We start from the raw sequence: 18,555 nt of genomic DNA on the forward strand, positions 1-18,555 counted from the left end.
TCTGCATACTTTAAAATAATAATATGAATCAAATAAGTATGGGAATAAAATCACATTTACTTGTATCACATTTGATTCCATTTATATGGCAAAGTCTTATTATTATGTTGTTGTTATGAACATGCATTTCATAATACACTTATTTAGATGAATCAGAGCTTATTCATTAAGGTCATTTACTTTTAGAAATATGTAATTTCTTGTGAACACATGTATATAGAAATACATGTGTCTTTTTATAATTTAAGCAGCTTAAAATACAGATAAAATAAATCCAAGATACAAGATAATATGCCTTGCATTAATTTAAATTCATGTGAGTTAAAAGACAATTTGAATATTGTTTCCCATTTTCTACTAGCTTCTTGATCATATTCAGCAGCACATTTACCTTTACATATAATTAAGGAATCTTTTTTATTTCTACTGTAGCTCTGTCATAATGGAAACTCTGCCACAGAATCAGCTGTCATCTATCCCATGTGGTCAAGTGCAGAGGTGAGAATTCTCATTTGTGGGATGACCACTCACAGCTTTAAATGTTTTTACTGTAACTGCTTTTATAAGGTAGCAAGCTAGAGAGAGAGAGAGAAACAGAGAGAAGAAAAGAGTTCTCTCTGCATATTCCCATGTTGTGTGATGGCATTAGTCTTCTTCTGCTGTATTTTTCTAGAATGTGTGTGCGTGTGTGCATGTATGTGTGAGAAATGTCTTGTCTTTGTCCTAATAGCCACTCTTCTCTCCCTCGAGTTTTTTTCTCTATCCTCCCCTCCTGTATTTTTCTTTTTCATCAATATCTTCTCTTTCAAAAAATTCTTGATAAATCAAATTTCCAACTTCCTCACTTTTTTTTTTTTTACATTTTTATTGATTCATAATCATTTTACAGTGTTGTGTCAAATTCCAGTGTTCAGTACAACCTCACTTTTAATATGGTAAAGTTACTTGGATCCCCAACATCAAGGGATCTCATACTTTAATGTCTGTAAGGATTTCCAGAGACACCTTTTAAAAATACAGTTTTCCAGGCCTTACTTTGAGCAGTCCTCTTCCAGTAGATCCAGGGTGAGGCTGAGCATCTCCGAGCCTTCCCCCTTCATATTATGGTGCAGGGGATCAGGGGCAGTTTTCCTCTGGGTCTCCCTGCTGTTGCTATGAACAGCGGCTACAGCATCACTAATATTTTTCTTTCTTGTTTTAATTGCATTAATATTATCAACCAGTTAATAGCATTTTCTTAAAATTATGGTCAAAAGCATAGGTGTTTGATTTATAATGGTATCTGCAAACCACTCTTTTACTGAATTAATTTGTTTTGCTTGTATTTCCAAAATTGTAAATGCTGTGAGTTAAGTGACTGCTTTGCTTCAACTACAGGAGAATGTGAAAACACTCCAGGAGAGAGAGGTTGCATATATCAATGCAGACTCATACACAGAAGGTAAATTTTATTTCAGATTGTCATTAAATAGTATACCAGTATTTAAGTCTATCAACTCCAACTCATAAACTAGGATTATCCTCTTTCTATGAGATGCCTCAATAATACCTCCATTTCTCCATTTTACCAGAGAGAACATTATTATGATTCAAATGAATCAATATGATTCATAACTAAGCTATTGATCCTAATTTCTTTAGTATATTTACCATTTGCCTATCTTGGATTACTACTTAAAACTTTAGTACTTTTGACATTCTTCCTGTGGAGCTATTTTTAAAAGTTGGGCTAAAATATTTCATACAGAAATAGTTCCTGTATGTATTGGAACAACTCTGAAATAAGCACCCACTACAAACTTCCTTTTGACCCTGACATGTGGCATGTGCATCTGTAGGCTTTCATCGTATTATGGTTATTTCTAGGTAAGTGTCACAGGACACATGTTAGTTACTGACATGCTCTAGTCTAAAGTCTTCATATTGAATTGAATAAATGAATAAAAACATGAACATTATGGCCTTACCACTTCCTTTGCCAAAGACCCCTAGGTACTGCTGCCGTAATGAGCAATGACCCTTACTTTTACTGCAGGAGCTGCAGCCTTAGCAGCAGAGTCCACCTCTGCAGTCTCCTATCCTGAGTGTGTGCTGCAGCCTCTCTGGCTCCTGAAGAGTTATTTCCACCTTGTGTTTTAGTTTTAGCCAGACTGTCTGCCTGTCTATTTATCTCCCTACCTATCTGTCTATTCTAAAATTTTATTTATTTCTTTTTACTGAAGTACATTTGATTTGTAATATTAGTTTCACGTGTACAGCAAAGTTACTCAGTTATATACATATACATATACATATGCATACATATACATATACATATACATTGTTTTTAGATTCTTTTCCATTATAGGTTATTATAAGATACTGAATATAATTCCCTGTACTATACAGTAGGTCCTTGTTGGTTATCTGTTTCATATATAATAGTGTATATCTGTTAATCCTGAACTCCTAACATATCTCTTCCCTTCCCCCTTTCCCCTTGGGTAACCATAGTTTCATTTCTATGTCATGAGTCTATTTCTGGTTTGTAAATAAGTTCATTTGTATCTTTTTTTGTTTGTTTACATTCCACATATAAGTGATAGAATGTGATATTTACCTTTCTCTGTCTGACATACTTCACTGAATATAATAATCTGTAAGGTCCACCCTATTTTTAATTCTCCAGGAATGATGCCTTGAATTTGAAATCTGTTATATATTGTTTATAATTAGAAAATAAAGTTAGAATTAAATACAGGTTTGTAGTCCATTTGGAGGTATTAAAATTCTCTCAGATTTATTTTGCAGGCAATTATACTCTCAGAGTTGACTGTACACCCCTTCTTTTCCAGTTGGTATATAAACTGACAGAAGAGGTATGTAAATAGATCTGTTGTAATGATTTCTGATGAGTAGATAAATCAATAACTTTTGTTTTCTAAATTACTAATATTTAAACTGGTGACAGACATAGCTGATTTGTATAAACAAGAAATCAGAACGAGCTTTAATACACTACTTATGTGACATAACTATGAGAACAGTAGTGCTAGTCTCTGTTCTAATAATAGTTCCTAATAATTGTATACATTTGTTAAAATGTGCAGGGTCTATTGTTTCATGGGGCAGAGTCTCTTTGATATAACAGAAAGAATACTGAGCTGGGTTGGGGAAGCCTTGGCTGTGAAAATTGCCTTGGCTATTCATTCATTCATTCATTTATTCATTCAGGAAGTATTTATTGTGTGGTTACTATGTATCAGGTCCTATGAAAGGAACTCTAGCAGCAAAAGTGATAAAAGGACAAGGTTACTGAATCCAAATACTTTGTAATCTAGAGAGGCCACAGACCTGTAAATGAGGACTCATACTTCACTTGAATATTGGATACTATATACAGTGGAGGACAGTTGCAGAAGAGAGAAGTTAAAATCCTAGGGTAGCTGGTAGGTTGGAAAGCATTAGAAGGTGTTTAGAGAAGGATTAGTGGTTAGGCTGTAAAATGGAAGGATGTGAAAGCGGGGAGAATGTTTCTCCTCAGAGGACACAGGACCTAATAAAGATGTGGATGTGTGAAAGAACATTTCCTGACCTCTGGGTAATGCAATATAACCTCAATGTAAGGTGTTGGTGAAAAAGCTGGTAAGAAACAGGGCCTGACACATAGGCCTAAATGTTCATAAATCTGGTGATGGTGAAATTAAAGAATCTTTAACAAGGTTGTACATTATCATTTTTATTCATTAGAAAAATTACTCTGTATCAGTGCAGTGAATACGTTAAGCTGTAGTAAGTCTAAAAGCAAAATGGAAATAATTCCACATACTTATTTAGTACACAGGAATTTATAAATACTAGTTATTGATGTAAAAACTACTCTGAAAATGCTACTGCACTCTGAATCTCTAAAAATTATGTGATCTACTCATTGAGTATATGTGTGCTTCATTTAAATAACCCCCATTATAGAATTTAACTGTAGAAATGTTTCTTTCAAGTAGGTATCACTTAGATGACAGTGGGAAGTAGATGTCACATCTCTGTGGTCCTGTTTCCCAATCGCCCTTCATCTTGCCCTGTCCTTTTCACTGTTAGTGTCTTTAACATATCATCCTACCAAGTGAGCATCCTCCCATGCCCATCACAACGCCCACCATACTGGGAAGCTTAGGTCCTTGATCCTTTTATTGAAATGTCCCATAAAAACATCTAAAAGCACGCTGAAAAGACAGCCCTTGTTGGGGAATCCTTCTCATGAGATACATTTACTCTCTGTCCTACAGAGGAGGCTCCTGCCTTTATAGGAGGGGTAGTAAGAATTTTAGGGCCAAGAAGGAGAAGCTTAGGTCTATCCCCTTTGTACATTTATTTAATAAGTATTAAATGTGTAAGTGGTTACCATAGTGACAGGATAAATCAAACATAGTTTCTGCTATTAGTGTGTTACCTGTGTAGCCAGGAGAGACTATGATCAAGAATTTTCAAATCCAAGATAGAGATTAAAATCACCAAAGGGTATACAGATAAAAGTGTGGGAAGCAAAAAATAAGTATCTTAGTTTATTATTTTACATGTTGGAATTAAACAGCCTGCTTAATGGGAAATTGCAAACTTTTTTCCCATTCTAAAGCCTCTTTTACATTAATTTGAATTTAATTTTCATGCCACTTTAGATACAATATATTTGACTTTCAGAGTTTTTGTTTTAGGTAGTTTTTTAACAGTTTAACTGGGAAATTAAAATGTGTATTTAGAAGTTACATTATCAGGATGAACTAATTAATTGTCCAGAAGAGAAGAGTGAGATTTTATAATCTTGTTTGATTTGATTGTCAGTGGAAGAATCAGACATCATTCATCTGGAGAAATGCTATTGGTTGCTGAGGGCTCAATCCCAAACTGGATGATTTGATTTAGAGACATTTGGCCCATTGGCTTCACCACCAATTCGTCCATCTCTGAGTGAAGGTGGGAATCCTTCTATTTTCTACAAATGTTCTTTGCTAAACACCTGAGCCTTGTTCCACCTTTGGAGCCTTGTGTAAGTCGGTTTACCTTTCTGCACTTGAATATTCTCATATATAAAATCAGTTTGACCAAGACAATCATTATGAAAGTGTGCTCCAGTGTGGTGCCTCAGCATCTGGTGCAGGGTCAGGGTGGTGGACACTGAATAGGCAAAGCTCTAGCTTCCACACATGACCCCACCTCTTCCTCAGCTGAGGAGTGTCTATTGTATTTCTTTTATATAGAAGAAGGTTCCACTGCTGTATACTTCCCCCACCCTTAAAAAATTAAGAAACCACTAGACCATCTCTAAGGTCCCCACTTAGCTCTAAACTTTTCACTACTATATATATTTTAAATGAGGTTTACAAGGAGCAGTTGTGGGTGATAATCACAAAAACTGTATTTGAAATCTGAAAGCTTGGGTTCTTCTTCTGATTCAGACCTTTTTAAAAAAAATTTCTTACTTTTAGCAAGTCATTTAACTACTTCTTAGCTTCAATTTTCTGCTCTTTGAGGGCACAGAATTAGATTCTTGAAATAGACAGTCTGTATTCTTCAGGTTTCTAGTGTGTTTTAGAAATATTTATTTGTTAGGGGAGCTAGAACAGACAGGGTTTCCACTTCAGCAGTGCAGTTATGTTTTTACCTTTTTATAATTAGAGATTGAGAAATCATTTCATTTGAAAATAAAATGATTCCATTTATTTTTTAGGAAAAGTTTAAAAACCAAAGGATTAGATTATAAATTGCCCTTTATTTCTGAAATTTAATATATTTAGTTATACAGATTAAGTGGTACAATGAAGACTGCAGTACAGAATTTCTGTCTCTTATAATATAGTGTGTTAGTTTTCTTTGCTTCATGAAGGAGCTGTATGAATCTCATTAATAACAACACAGTATATCTTTGATAGAGTTCAACTTTTCTTCTTCTTTTTTCCTTTTTCTTCTTAGTCTTTCCAAATTAGGATAATTGTGGTCTCTGACATTTTTCCAGTTAAATTTTTAAAATACATTTTTATTTTTTACATTCTACAATCACTTTTGACTTTTGGAATTAATATAAGATAGAGACAGGTATGCAGACAAAACCAAACACTAAATGATAGTATTTTCTTCTAGGAAGTTAAATGTTGGTTATAATTATGCCAGGGGGTGGGGGAAAAACTTCCTAAGACAGTGGAAACTACTGATAACTTTTAAAAACTAAATCAGTTTATGCGAGTCATGCCTCCTTTCATAGGCATGTCATTATTAACAGAAAGTTTGTTGGCTGTGATTTATTCTGTCTGTGTTCCTATTTTACAGGTTTATTTAATGCTTTTGGTGAAAATCATGACAGCCACATAGATTTTAAGGAGATATCCTGTGGGCTATCAGCTTGTTGCAGAGGACCTCTGGCTGAAAGACAGAAATGTAAGTGTGTTAAACATCACAAAATTTGGAAGCTATACAGAGAAAAAAATTAGCATCCATTCATGTAAAAAATCATCTGATTAAGGCTTGAATTTTCATCCCTTTTGCAAATAGCAATCTCTTGCTAAGGTTTTACTGACGTCAGTGTAAAGGTTCAATCATCTATTCTTTTTTACTGTGGAGTAATTTAAGATCTTTGTTATTAATAATGGTTGATTTTCCAGATAAATGTACAATTCATGATAAATGAACTACATCAGTCATGATGTGTTTGAAAATGTTAAGCATATAGAAAATATTTTCTGGTAGTCTATATAGAAAATTTGTCTTGCTTAACTTGAATTTCAACTTATTTTCTATCACTGTGTATATTGATATTTTATTAGCAAAATTAAATTTATGATAAAACAAGTTTATTAAATACTAAATTTATCTTTTAAACCTATCTAAAATATTATGGCATAATTTATAAGCATATTACATTCCTAAATCTTAACCATATTTGTTTAGGAAAATGCAGCAGTTTACATTTAATTGGAACCTAATTCTTACATATTCACTAGGGTCATTATCTCTGCATCTTTCTAAAATACAGCTTCACAAATACTGCATATTTTGGGTATGATACTTAATAGTTCAATATTCTTTAGTAATGTTGTACTGTGATGCACTCAGTTAACTTAATAGCATAATTATTACATGGGTGTGTGAAGTAGATAATTATTTAATCTTAAAAATTTAGATTTCTTTTATCTTCCCTGATAGTATACCATTACTCTAACCTGGCTTTGTGATAGATTATTTGTTCACATTAAAGTTCTGGTATTAAAGAGGCTGAAGTCTTTGTTTCTCAATTGAGGTTGTTGTCTTAAATTTTTTTTTAATTTATTTTTTTGCCAGTGGACTAGTGGAAGTTAACCAAATAGACTAACTAGCAATTTTGCTGATATTGATGTTAATTAGCAAAGTGCTGATATTTTGGATTTTTAGCTTGTTGTATATAAACTTCATTGAAGAATTGAAATTGTTCTTAGGCAAAAATATTGGGTGCACATTAATTACATTGGAGAGGCAAAATCTTTATACAGTCATCTCTCATTATCTGCTGAGGATTGGTTCTGAGACCCCCTCAGATACCAAGTCCATGGATGCTCATGTCCTTATGTAAAATGGCATAGTATTTGCATATAATCTATGCACATCCTCTTGTATACTTTAAATCATCTCTAGATTACTTTTAGTACCTAATACAATGTAATTATTTGTAAATACAATGTAAATGATATGTGAATAGTTGTCAGTGCATAGCAAATTCAAGTTTTGCTTTTCAGAACTTTCTGGGAAAATTTATATATATATATATATATACATATACATATATACTTTTGATCTATTGTTTATACCTGTGAATGCAGAACCAATGGATACGGGGAGCTGACTGTACCAGCTTTTTGTTGATTCTTAATGTAGATGGAATATTTTCAGCATTGTAAGAATCAACTCTGAAGTGATCAGTTATAAATATTAGAAATTAATTTAAAAGCTTGAATTACCTTCTCAAAATCTGTGAGATATTGTATAGTAACTTGGCCCTTCTTTTTCAGTTTGCAAGAAATTTAACTTTAGATTTAGATGAAGGATAGAGTTCTCTAAGCTGGCTAATTATATAAGGAGAGAGACTTGTGAAGTGTACAGGAATTCCTACAAGTTCAAAGGACTTTAATGACACAATCTCCTCCAAATAAGAACTTAATCCAGAATGTAGTTGTTTGAGGAACTAAGTAATTTCACTAGGGCAGGTTGTAATAAAATGTATTATACTTCAGAATATAAAAGTAATTTTCCTCCATAAGAGTTTCTTTTCTTTAGTTTGCTTCAAGGTATTTGATGTTGATGGTGATGGAGTTCTCTGTAGGGTTGAACTGAGAGACACGTGGTTGCACAGAGGTCTGGAAGGACAACTGCACCGATGATACCCTGGTAAAGTCTGATTGTATACATCTTCTTGCATGTAAACTTCCAACAGGAACATAGAGTGAAGAATTTTTTAAAAGAGGTTGAGAAAAAGATTTCTTACTACTTCTAGGTTCTATATTATGCTACTCAAAATATTCATAGCCAAAGATGCAAAATTGGGAAGAGAATTTACCTTAGAAAATTTAATAAACTGAATGTATTATGTAAAAAAAAAAATGAAACCACTGGAAAATTGTCATAAATTTTTAAGGTAAACAAGCAATCTATTTCTGGAATTAAAAAAAAACAAAACTTGACCGAAAAAATATTTTATACTTCAGCTACTGTCTAATAAAAATGATACCTTCTCTTTCCTAACTACTGATTTGGGTTTCTGGTTTTAAAGGAATTACTTGTGGATCTATCCAACATTGTAGAGACACATAGAATGCACATGACACCACAAAGGTGAGTCTAGCAGAGACTAATTTATTCTTTTCTAAAAATACATTATATTCTGAATTGGTATACATACGTTACATATACATACTTGAATCTCTTCTGCATCATCCCTGCTAAATGCTTATTTGGACCTGTGGTTACAATAACTCCAAGTTGTCCCTAAGGAAAGCCCATTCGACCTTTAAACAACTCCATTAAGTGTTATTTACATAAAAACATTATATTTTATAAGCTAGGCATTTTGTAAAAATTAAGTAGAGACAGCCCTTGCCATCTGTAGTTTATAATCTTTACTTCTCCCAGTTTAATACATTATGGTAAGACAAAACTTATATTGAGCAAAAGAAGCCACAATAAAAGAACACATTGTACAATTTAATTTATATGAAGTTCTAGAACAGAGACAGAACTAATGTTAATAAGTGTTACAATAGTGATTTTGGAGATGGGTGAGTTAACTGAGAAGGAGCATAGGATATCTGGGATGATGGAAATTATTTTTCATCTCAATCTGGGTGGTGTATATAGTTTTTAAATTTTTTTTTCAATAATATTGGTGAGGGTCTGTCCTAAGGTCTTTAATAGCAGCCAGAATAAGTGTATAATAGCAGAAACAAGCATGTACTTTACAAAGAATAAAGCCTTGAATTTTTTTAGTTTCAAAACATTTATTAAAGATATTATAATAGGTTTGCCTTAATGTCTATGTATCCCTGTGAAACTGAAGATAATCCATATATGTGAGACACATATGAGTTAATTTGACCCTTTCTATTCAAATGTTGACATGTACCAAGTTGCAAATGGTAGGATGTAGACCATAGTGGCCTTACACAGGCTTAGAAAAATAAGTAACATTTTTTTCAATCACAAATCCAGAAGAAATCATCATAGTCTTATTAACTGACACTCAATAGAAATAAATAATAGAAATGAATTTTTCAGGGCTTGATCTTTGTTTGGCAATTCAGATAACCGTCTTCATTTACTTTTCTGCCCAAAACTAAGGTAGCCATTTCTATTTGGTATATATGAAAACAGAAACACAGGAAAGTTTCTATTAGGAAATACCTTATGTAGAGATACAATTTCCATCGCCTTTCTTCTGGGTGTTTGATAAGTATGGAGGTTATCATTGCTGTCTATTTTTATATAAGACCGAGTTTCTTCTTATGGCTGTACTTTTGAACATTAAAAAAAAAGATCATTTAGCTGCTCCATCTCCGTGTAACCATAATAATGAAATGGTAAAAATTTAGAATAGATTTTGGACCTTTCAACCAAACCTATTACCCATATTCACTGGTGACTAGACGGTGACAATATTACCCATTATTTTGTACCATTACATTGGTGTTAATATACTTCAATGGAAGTTGCATCATGAAAGCCATTAATTACCATCACAGTGCTTTAAAATCTTTTCTTGTAATAAATGGTAATATATATTGAATGAATACATGAATATCATTAATAGTAAATATTATTAAATATCTTTAAATAATAAATCATTAGATAATAAAAATATAATTAAGTAATAAACGCTAAGAACATTATTATTCATCTAGGATTGTTAAGGTGATTGTTCAAAACATGAAGTAAGAAGCATTTGGTTATATTTTTGCCTGCCAAGAAATATTGTCTACTGTATATAAATGTAATTTTTGGTACACTTTGACACCAAAAAAAAAAAAATACTGCTTTACTCAACTTGTGAAAGTAATGTTACATTTTATTTTGAGGAAATGTTAATATAGATACTCATTTATTATATATATTTAGTTCTTTTAAATCTCTTAAGAAGTCTAATAATATTGCCAGATGTTTTAAAGATCTTAGAAAATTGTTAGGGTCAAAGGGCATAATCCAAAGAGTTTGGAAAAATGCTTTCAAAGTTAGTAAATAGTCCTTTTTCTCTACCCAGAACCTTTTGTGGGTTCTGTTAGTAAACTTCACCTTGAACCAGAAGATACTGTGAGTTATTTCCCAGGTCTTACTGGAGGAAGATTTTTGGTGATAAATTGCCCACGTTATGAGTGACTACTTCAGAGTTTGGTTACTTTTGAACTTATTCTTGCTGGCCTACTTTCGGATGAATACACAGCATCTACATTAAATCATTAGTTTTCTTTCAGACAAATGACCATTGCAAGTTTAGTAAAACAAGTTTAATTCAAATAATATAAGAAAATGAAGATTTAAGATATTCTTAAATATTGTTTCTCTTTCAGAATGGCCATCTTAACTCTAGAAGAATATCAGATCTGGAGTGTGAAAAATGTTCTTGCCAATGAGTTTTTGAATCTACTTTTCCAGGTATGTTTAAGGTAAATGACAGAGACCGAGGGCAGTGGTACCAGTAGTTCTACATCTTTTCCATTATGTAGTAGTTAGACAACTAGACTACAAAACCATATATTGCCAAAAGAACTGCATTAACCTGTACACCACCAGCAGATGGTAAGTTAGAGCGTGCGTGCTTCTTAGAGTCACAATGTGCCTGATAGGAAAGTAGAGTATAGCTGATAATGTTTATCTTAATAACTCATGATAGAGCAGATTGTAGACACATAGAAAAGCATTTAAAATGTAAAAGCCATTATAATTTGCTATTTTTCTTTACTTTTTTTTTAAGACCCTCCCTAACAAGTAAGGCAGTGTGGACAGAGACATAGATCATAAGTTGGCAGCTGTAAATTTTTCACAAAGTATACCATCTTTCCAGTTAGGAGGTTATTTTAGATGCAGAGCTGTTTCTTAATTTTCTTTCTTTCTTTCTTTTTTTCTTTTTTGTAATTTAATTCTTTAGAAGGTCCAATAAAGATTGAAGGAGAAAGGAGGAAAGAAAAGCTGTCAGGGGTGAACATGAAATCATAAAACTTGCCAGATTTTAAGTATTTTTCCAGTTAAAGTAGTTCTCTTTGCTCCAATTTAAAGAAACAACTTATAGTTTCCCATTTTTCATAATTCTTCAAAAATATATGTTGATTTAATAGTATTTTACAGGGGGGAGGGGTGTGAGTAGGGACAGACTGGAAGTTCAAGATTTGTAAATACTGACAGGTATATATAGAATAGATAAACAAGCTTATACTGTATAGCACAGGGAAATATATTCAAGAATTTGTAGTAGCTCATGGTGAAAAAATATGAAAACAAATATACGTATATTCATAAAGGACTGAAAAATTGTGCTGTACACCAGAAATTGACACAACATTGTAAATGGACTATAACTCAGTTAAAAAATAAAAGATATAACTGTTAGAACACTATAAAAAAAGTAGTATTTTAGATTTTTTTTTATTTTATTCTCCTTTTCTTATAAAAGCACCCCTATGAAGATCAATAAGGCTTGATATCTTCATATCTATCATGATCCTCCATTGTGAATACAGAGTAACCTGCCTGTGGCACAGCTATGTTAGAATAAATGAAAATTGAACTCTTCCTGACAGCTAATATCTAATGTATATTTAAAGCATATGAAATCTGATAAGCCTGTGATGCCCATTTAAATCAATCAGTTGCTCCACTGTCAATTATCTGCCAGGATCTAAGTTGATATGTCTTTATTAAATATAAATACATATAAAAATAATATAAACCTACTATAAACAGAAATGACTTGGTTAGTAATATGAAAATTGAGCAGCTATTTTTATCTCATTTAAAATGATGCCCTCAATTACTTTAAGTTATCATTAATTATATAGATATTTTGACCACTGAAGTTTGTGTCTGAGTCATGTTGCAGCTCTTACATAGCAAAGCATTTTGAACTTTTATATTGCCTTTCCTATTTTCTCATGCTTATCAGGGACTTGCATAGGCATTATTTTTTCTATGACTCTATAAACAGATGTATGCCTGAAATTTTCTTTTGTGTCTCAGTGTTTCTAGCATTATATTACTGACAGATTTTTTATTGGTTAGCAATCTAATTTTTTTCTTGGTATATATAGTCCTTTCAGTCCTTTCAAATATATATATATATATATATATATATATATATATATATATATGTAGTCAGTTTTCAATTTTGTGTCAATTTCTGGTGTGCAGCACAATGCTTCAGTCATACATGAACATACATATATTCATTTTCATACTCTTTTTCACCATAAGTTACTACAAAACTTTATTGGATATAGTTCCCTGTGCTATACAGTATGAACTTGTTTATAAATTGGGAGTTTGAGATTTCCAGGTACTAAATATTAACATTACATTTTATGATGCTCACTTTATCCCATATTCAGACATGCTTTTAAAACTTTATTTTCACTTAATATATAAGCAAGCAGGCTTACTCTAAATTGTTTTATTTTCTGTCTGTTTCTAAAATAGAATTAGCTAATAAATTCAGTGATAAAAGCTTGAATTATACTTTTATTTTATTTGCCAAGATCCCACTCCTGGCTGACCATTTTGGGTATTTAAGTATAAAGTAAGTAAATGTCAGTAGAATTAGGAAACCATTCCTGTGGTAATATTATTTTCAGTCCTTTCAAATAAACTCAGTGCCCAATATTTTGCAGAGGAAGCATTCTAAACATGACCAGGATCTTCTATCTTATACGTTTGTCAGAAAGTATCAAATGTTAAACAGTTTGATAAACAGAATAGTGCACCACACTGACCCCTACCTATATCCATGTTCTAATCCTGAAATCTGTGAATATGTTATTTTACATGGCAAAGGGTATTTTGCAGATGTATCAGGTTAAGGACTCTGAGACAGGGAGATTAGCCTGGATTATCTACATGGGCCTAGTCTAACAACAGGAGTCCTTAAAAATTGAAAATCTTTCCCAGATGTGGTCAGAAAGATATGACTTTGGAAGAAGGATTAGAAAGCTGTAAAGCTGTTAGCTTTGAAGATAGAGGAAGGGTCATGGGTAAAGAAATGTGGGTGAACACTAGAAGCCGGAAAAGACAAGGAAATATATTCTTCCTTTGACTTACAGAAGGGCATACAGCCCTGCTGACATCTTGATTTTTAGCCAAGTGATACCTGTTCCTGACTTGACCTACAGAATCATAAAATAATAAGTTTGTGTTGCTTTAAGCTGCAAAATTTGTGATAATTTGTAACAGCAGTGATAAAAATAAGTATAGGGGAGGTAATCCAAATTTATGGATTGGAGGGTTCAACATTTTAAAGATGTCAGTTCCCCTTCAACTGATTCAAAGATTTATATGTGCACATCAAAATCCCCAAAACTTAATTGTTGTTACTGTTTCTTTGTAGAACTTGACAAGCTGATTCTAAATACATAGAGAAGCTTGAAGAGCCAACAATAGCCAAGCTGATATTAAAGAACAATGTTAAAGAACTTATTATAAAACAATATTAAGTCTATGTGATAACTTCCTAAAGTTAGACATATAGACCAATGGAACAGTATTGAATTAAACCCTGTACCATACATGAACAGTAATTTTAGATAGATTATAAATCTAATAAATTTGAAACAAAAAGCAAAGCATCTGGGGGAGGGTAAAGCTCAGGTGGAATGTGTGCTTAGCATGCATAAGGTCTTGGGTTCAACTCCCAGTACCTCCATTAAAATAAATAACCTAATCCCCCACCAAAATAAAGCATCTGGAAAATAGTGTAGGAGATATTTTAATGACTTTGAAGCGGCAAAGAGTTCTTAAACAGGACACAGCACTAAACATAAAAGAAGAGTTTTAAGTTGGACTTCAGTAAAATTAAGAATTATTTTTATCAAGAGATACCATTAAGAAAGTGAAAAGCCACATGGTGCGAAAATATATTTGCTATATCTATATCCACCAAAAGACTTGTATCTAGGGCATATAGAGAACAAAAACCAGTGGAGAAAAAGGCAAAACCTCAATATTAAAATGTGCAAAAAAATTGAACAGGTGCTTCACACACAAAAAGAAAAATCCAAATAAGCTATGAAAAGTGGCTGAGCTCTTTAGTAATAATAAAAATACGTACTAAAACCACACTTGGAACACCATTAGACATCCACTAGAATAGTTAGTTGTTAAGTGATATGAAGCATTGGTGAGGGTAACATGCAATGGGGACTCTTACACATGGCCAGTGGGAATATAAATTCTTACAAATAATTTGAAAGTAGGCTTTTTGAATGAAAGTTATATATGTATATGTGTGTGTGTGTATATATGCACACACACACACATATACATACATACAAACACACACTCCCTGTGTACCCTTCAGAAGCTTCTACATCAGAGCACAAAAGGACATCCAGAAAATTCTCATAATCACTATTTGTTATAGCCCCAAATAGAAAATGACCCAAACACCTGTCAACAATAAATACATAACCATAAGTGGTGGCACATGCATACAAGTTGTATACTTTAAAGCAATAAAAATAAATATACTAGTTTACAGAAAACACTAGTGGATGAATCTTACATAATGTTGAGTGGAATGTACGGGACTAAAAATTTCAAAAGCAAAAAAACCAATCCATGGTGGCTGAATTTAGGATGGTGAATCCATCAAAGGGGTGCCATAGTATCTGGGAAGAAACCCAAAGTGGAACAGCAATGTTCTGTTTCTTGACTGGATGAAGGTTACATAGATGTGTTTACTTTGTGAAAAATCACTGAGCTGTATACTTAAGATATGTTCACATGTAAGCATGTATATTATATTTGCATTTTTAAAAAAAAATGTTTGCTTGCAAAAAAAGATATCCAAAGCCTAAGTATTTATCAGTAGGAGAATGGATAAAACAAATGATAGTATATTCAAACAATGGAATACAATTCAACAATAAAAAAGAATCAACTACCGATACAAGGATGAACCTCAAAAGGCTAATTTATACATTTCATTGTCAGGTAAATTTTAACTCAGAAGGTAAACAAAACTATAAGCAGGCATGTGCCCTAGGGGGAGGGGTGCTGAAGCCTTTGTCTCCTCAGACCTGTGCCATTACTGGCACATCTCGCAAGAAGAGAGACAGGGCTCAGCCACAGCTACCATCTCCTCCTGTGCATATTGCCAGGGCGGGGGCAGGGCTGAGACCTGAATCTGCACGTGGGGGCCCCACAACCTTTTAGGCAGGACTGAGACTTGTTTATAGCCTGAGGCAGAGAGGATTTTTCTACCCTGACACCTCAGAGAACTTGTGCCGCCAAGGGAAACAAGGAGCTCAGATTTGGCACAGAGCGTAGGCGGGGCTGTTCCGTGGTCTTCCCTGAGCCCACCTACAGACCGCCTACCCGAGGCAGAGCAGGCAGCTGCACAGAGCAGCGGAGCGACCAGCACCAGGAGAGGGCAGGTGGGCAGCCACCCACCTTCCTGGCAGGAACACAGCACCTGACCACAGTGCTGGGACAGGGTGTGATCTGCCCACCTGCTTCCCCCTAAGCACAGCATCTGACTGTGGCATCAGGAGGGGGAGTGACCTGCCCACCCACTGGATAAGAGTTCAGCTCCTGACCTAGTGTTAGGAGGGGGCACAATCTGCTGGCCAACAGCCACTGAGAGCAGCACAGATGAGGGTGCCAACAGAAGGCCTATGAAACAGCAAGCTGAGTTCATGAAGCAGGGCAAAGACACAAAGTCCTCTCGATAAAATCATTAAGGGCACACCATCTCCAGGATAAGTAGGTAACTGCTACTCCTTAAGCCACGGTGCCAGAGAGATATGAGCAATGTGAAGAAGCAGAGAAACCACTCCCAATGAAAAGATCAAGAGAAATCCCCTGAAAGCATGAACAAAGAAATAGACATTGATGGTCTATTAAATCAAGATTTCAAAAAAGAGTGATCAAAGTACTGAAGGAACTAAAAGAAATAGTGTTTAGGTATATAAAATGTATCAAAAATGAAATAGAAACTATAAAGAAGAACTAGGTAGAATTAGTAAACTCATTGGCTGAGATGAGAGCTGACCTAAAGGCTGTGCAAAGCAGACAAGAAAATACAGAAGAATAAATAAGTGACCTAGAAGACAGGACAACAGAAAGCACCCAATCAGAACAGCTGAGAGAAAAACAAATGAAAAACAAAACAATATACGGGACCTATGGGGTAATATAAACTGTGCCAATGTATGCATAATAGGAGTTCCAGAAGGGGAAAAAGAACAAAGCGGATTGAAAAGGTATGGGAAGGACTCATGACTGAAAATTTCCCAAACCTAAAGAAGGAATCATATCCAAGCACAGGAGGCTCAGAGGGTCCCAAGCAGGAAGAACCGAAACAGACCCACACCAAGGCATATCCTAATCAAGATAGCCAGATTCAAGGATAAAGAAATGATCCTAAAGGTAGCAAGAGAAAAACAAAGAGTGAGTTACAAGGGAACCCCCATAAGGTTTTCAGCTGATTTTTCTACACTATTTACAACAGCTAAGGCATGGAAACAGCCTAAAATGTCCATCAACAGATGACTGGATAAAGATGTAGGATATTTATATGATGGGATACTATTCAGCCACAAAAACTGACTACATAACGCCATTTGCAGAGATATGGATGCTCCTGAAGAATGTTATTCATGGTGGAGCAGTACAGAAAGAGAAAGAGAAATACCATGTGAGATCACTCATGTGTGGAATCTTAAATATATGCAAGATCTTGTGGTAACTCACAGCAAAAAAAAAAAGTGACAATGAATATATGTACGTTCATGTATAACTGAAAAATTGTGCTCTACACTGGAATTTGTCATAACATTGTAAAATGACTATTACTCAATAAAAAATGTTTAAAAATAAATAAAATAAAATATAACCTTTAAAATACTGTATAATGAGAGGTGTGATGTTCTAGTATCTGTTCTAAGAAGTACGTTAGACACACATAAGAATAGCCAATGGTCAGAAAGATCACATGTTATCAGCTACCACCCCATGCAAATTAATGACATTTAGCAGATATTCATATATGTGTGTAAATATATAAAATAGGTATTAGTCTATATGTAAATCAAATCAAATATTATATTATAATCTAATGTAAAATCATATCAGCAAAAGCACTGTGCTGACATAAGTGTCTTGGTGTAAACAGATTACAATTTTTTATTGAGTTGTCATAATGGGATAATATTGTGAACCAAGTGGAAATTGTAAAAAAAAGTTATCCAAAAAAAAAAAAATCCTGACTACATGAAAAGATGCAGTTACTATAAGGCCTTTCCCATTATTTACTATCAGTGTCAGAAAGTCTTGGAATAAGTTAGGAGAATTAAAAACTCTAACAAGACACAAGAATGCACTCTCTGTTAAAGAAAATAAACGAAAAGAAAAAAACAAATGAATAGACAATTAAGGTCCTACAGATAAAAATACCAATTTTTATGGGAAATAGCCTTAAAATAAAAAATGAGATTATATTCTAATTTCACCTTTTGAATTAAGATATACAAAATTTAGCTGAATACCTTCGTATTTTGCACTTATGAAGAAAAAAGTGTATTTGCAATGAAAAAGCAGCCATTACCCTGCCTTTTGAGTATTCTAAAGTTTTAGGTCTGAATATATTTCATCTTAAATGATCTTAAGCACTATGCAGTGGTTGGTGTTTTAAAAATACCACTGTGTGTGGAACTTCTAAAAGTGCTTCAAAAAATTTATATTTTTGTAATAATTTAGCAATGGCCTGGATATTATTTTTAAGAAGACAACTCACCATGGAATACTGCAAGATTTTTTCAATGAGTTTATATTCACACATGTTTAAGATTGTCACTGTATTAT

At 33.5% G+C, this 18,555-nt stretch overlaps 1 protein-coding gene across 2 annotated transcripts in view; it reads left to right on the forward strand.

The window, feature by feature from the left end:
• The window catches only part of LOC140694130 (uncharacterized), a 49,478-nt gene that overhangs the window by 3,147 nt on the left and 27,776 nt on the right, over positions 1-18,555 (forward strand). Inside the window, exons 4-12 of one of the 2 annotated variants that reach the window (XM_072957549.1) lie at positions 433-498; positions 1,378-1,441; positions 2,791-2,858; positions 4,819-4,950; positions 6,301-6,408; positions 8,278-8,388; positions 8,771-8,832; positions 11,058-11,142; positions 14,081-14,317. In XM_072957549.1, coding sequence (XP_072813650.1) covers positions 433-498; positions 1,378-1,441; positions 2,791-2,858; positions 4,819-4,866 — 246 coding nt within the window. In that variant the 3' untranslated portion in view covers positions 4,867-4,950; positions 6,301-6,408; positions 8,278-8,388; ... (1 more) ...; positions 11,058-11,142; positions 14,081-14,317. Of the gene's footprint in view, positions 1-432; positions 499-1,377; positions 1,442-2,790; positions 2,859-4,818; positions 4,951-6,300; positions 6,409-8,277; positions 8,389-8,770; positions 8,833-11,057; positions 11,143-14,080; positions 14,318-18,555 lie in introns of those variants that run through there. The other variant, XM_072957550.1, reaches the window with a different exon arrangement.

The sequence above is a fragment of the Vicugna pacos genome, unplaced genomic scaffold (assembly GCF_048564905.1).
Source record: "Vicugna pacos unplaced genomic scaffold, VicPac4 scaffold_20, whole genome shotgun sequence".
Lineage (NCBI taxonomy): Eukaryota > Metazoa > Chordata > Mammalia > Artiodactyla > Camelidae > Vicugna > Vicugna pacos.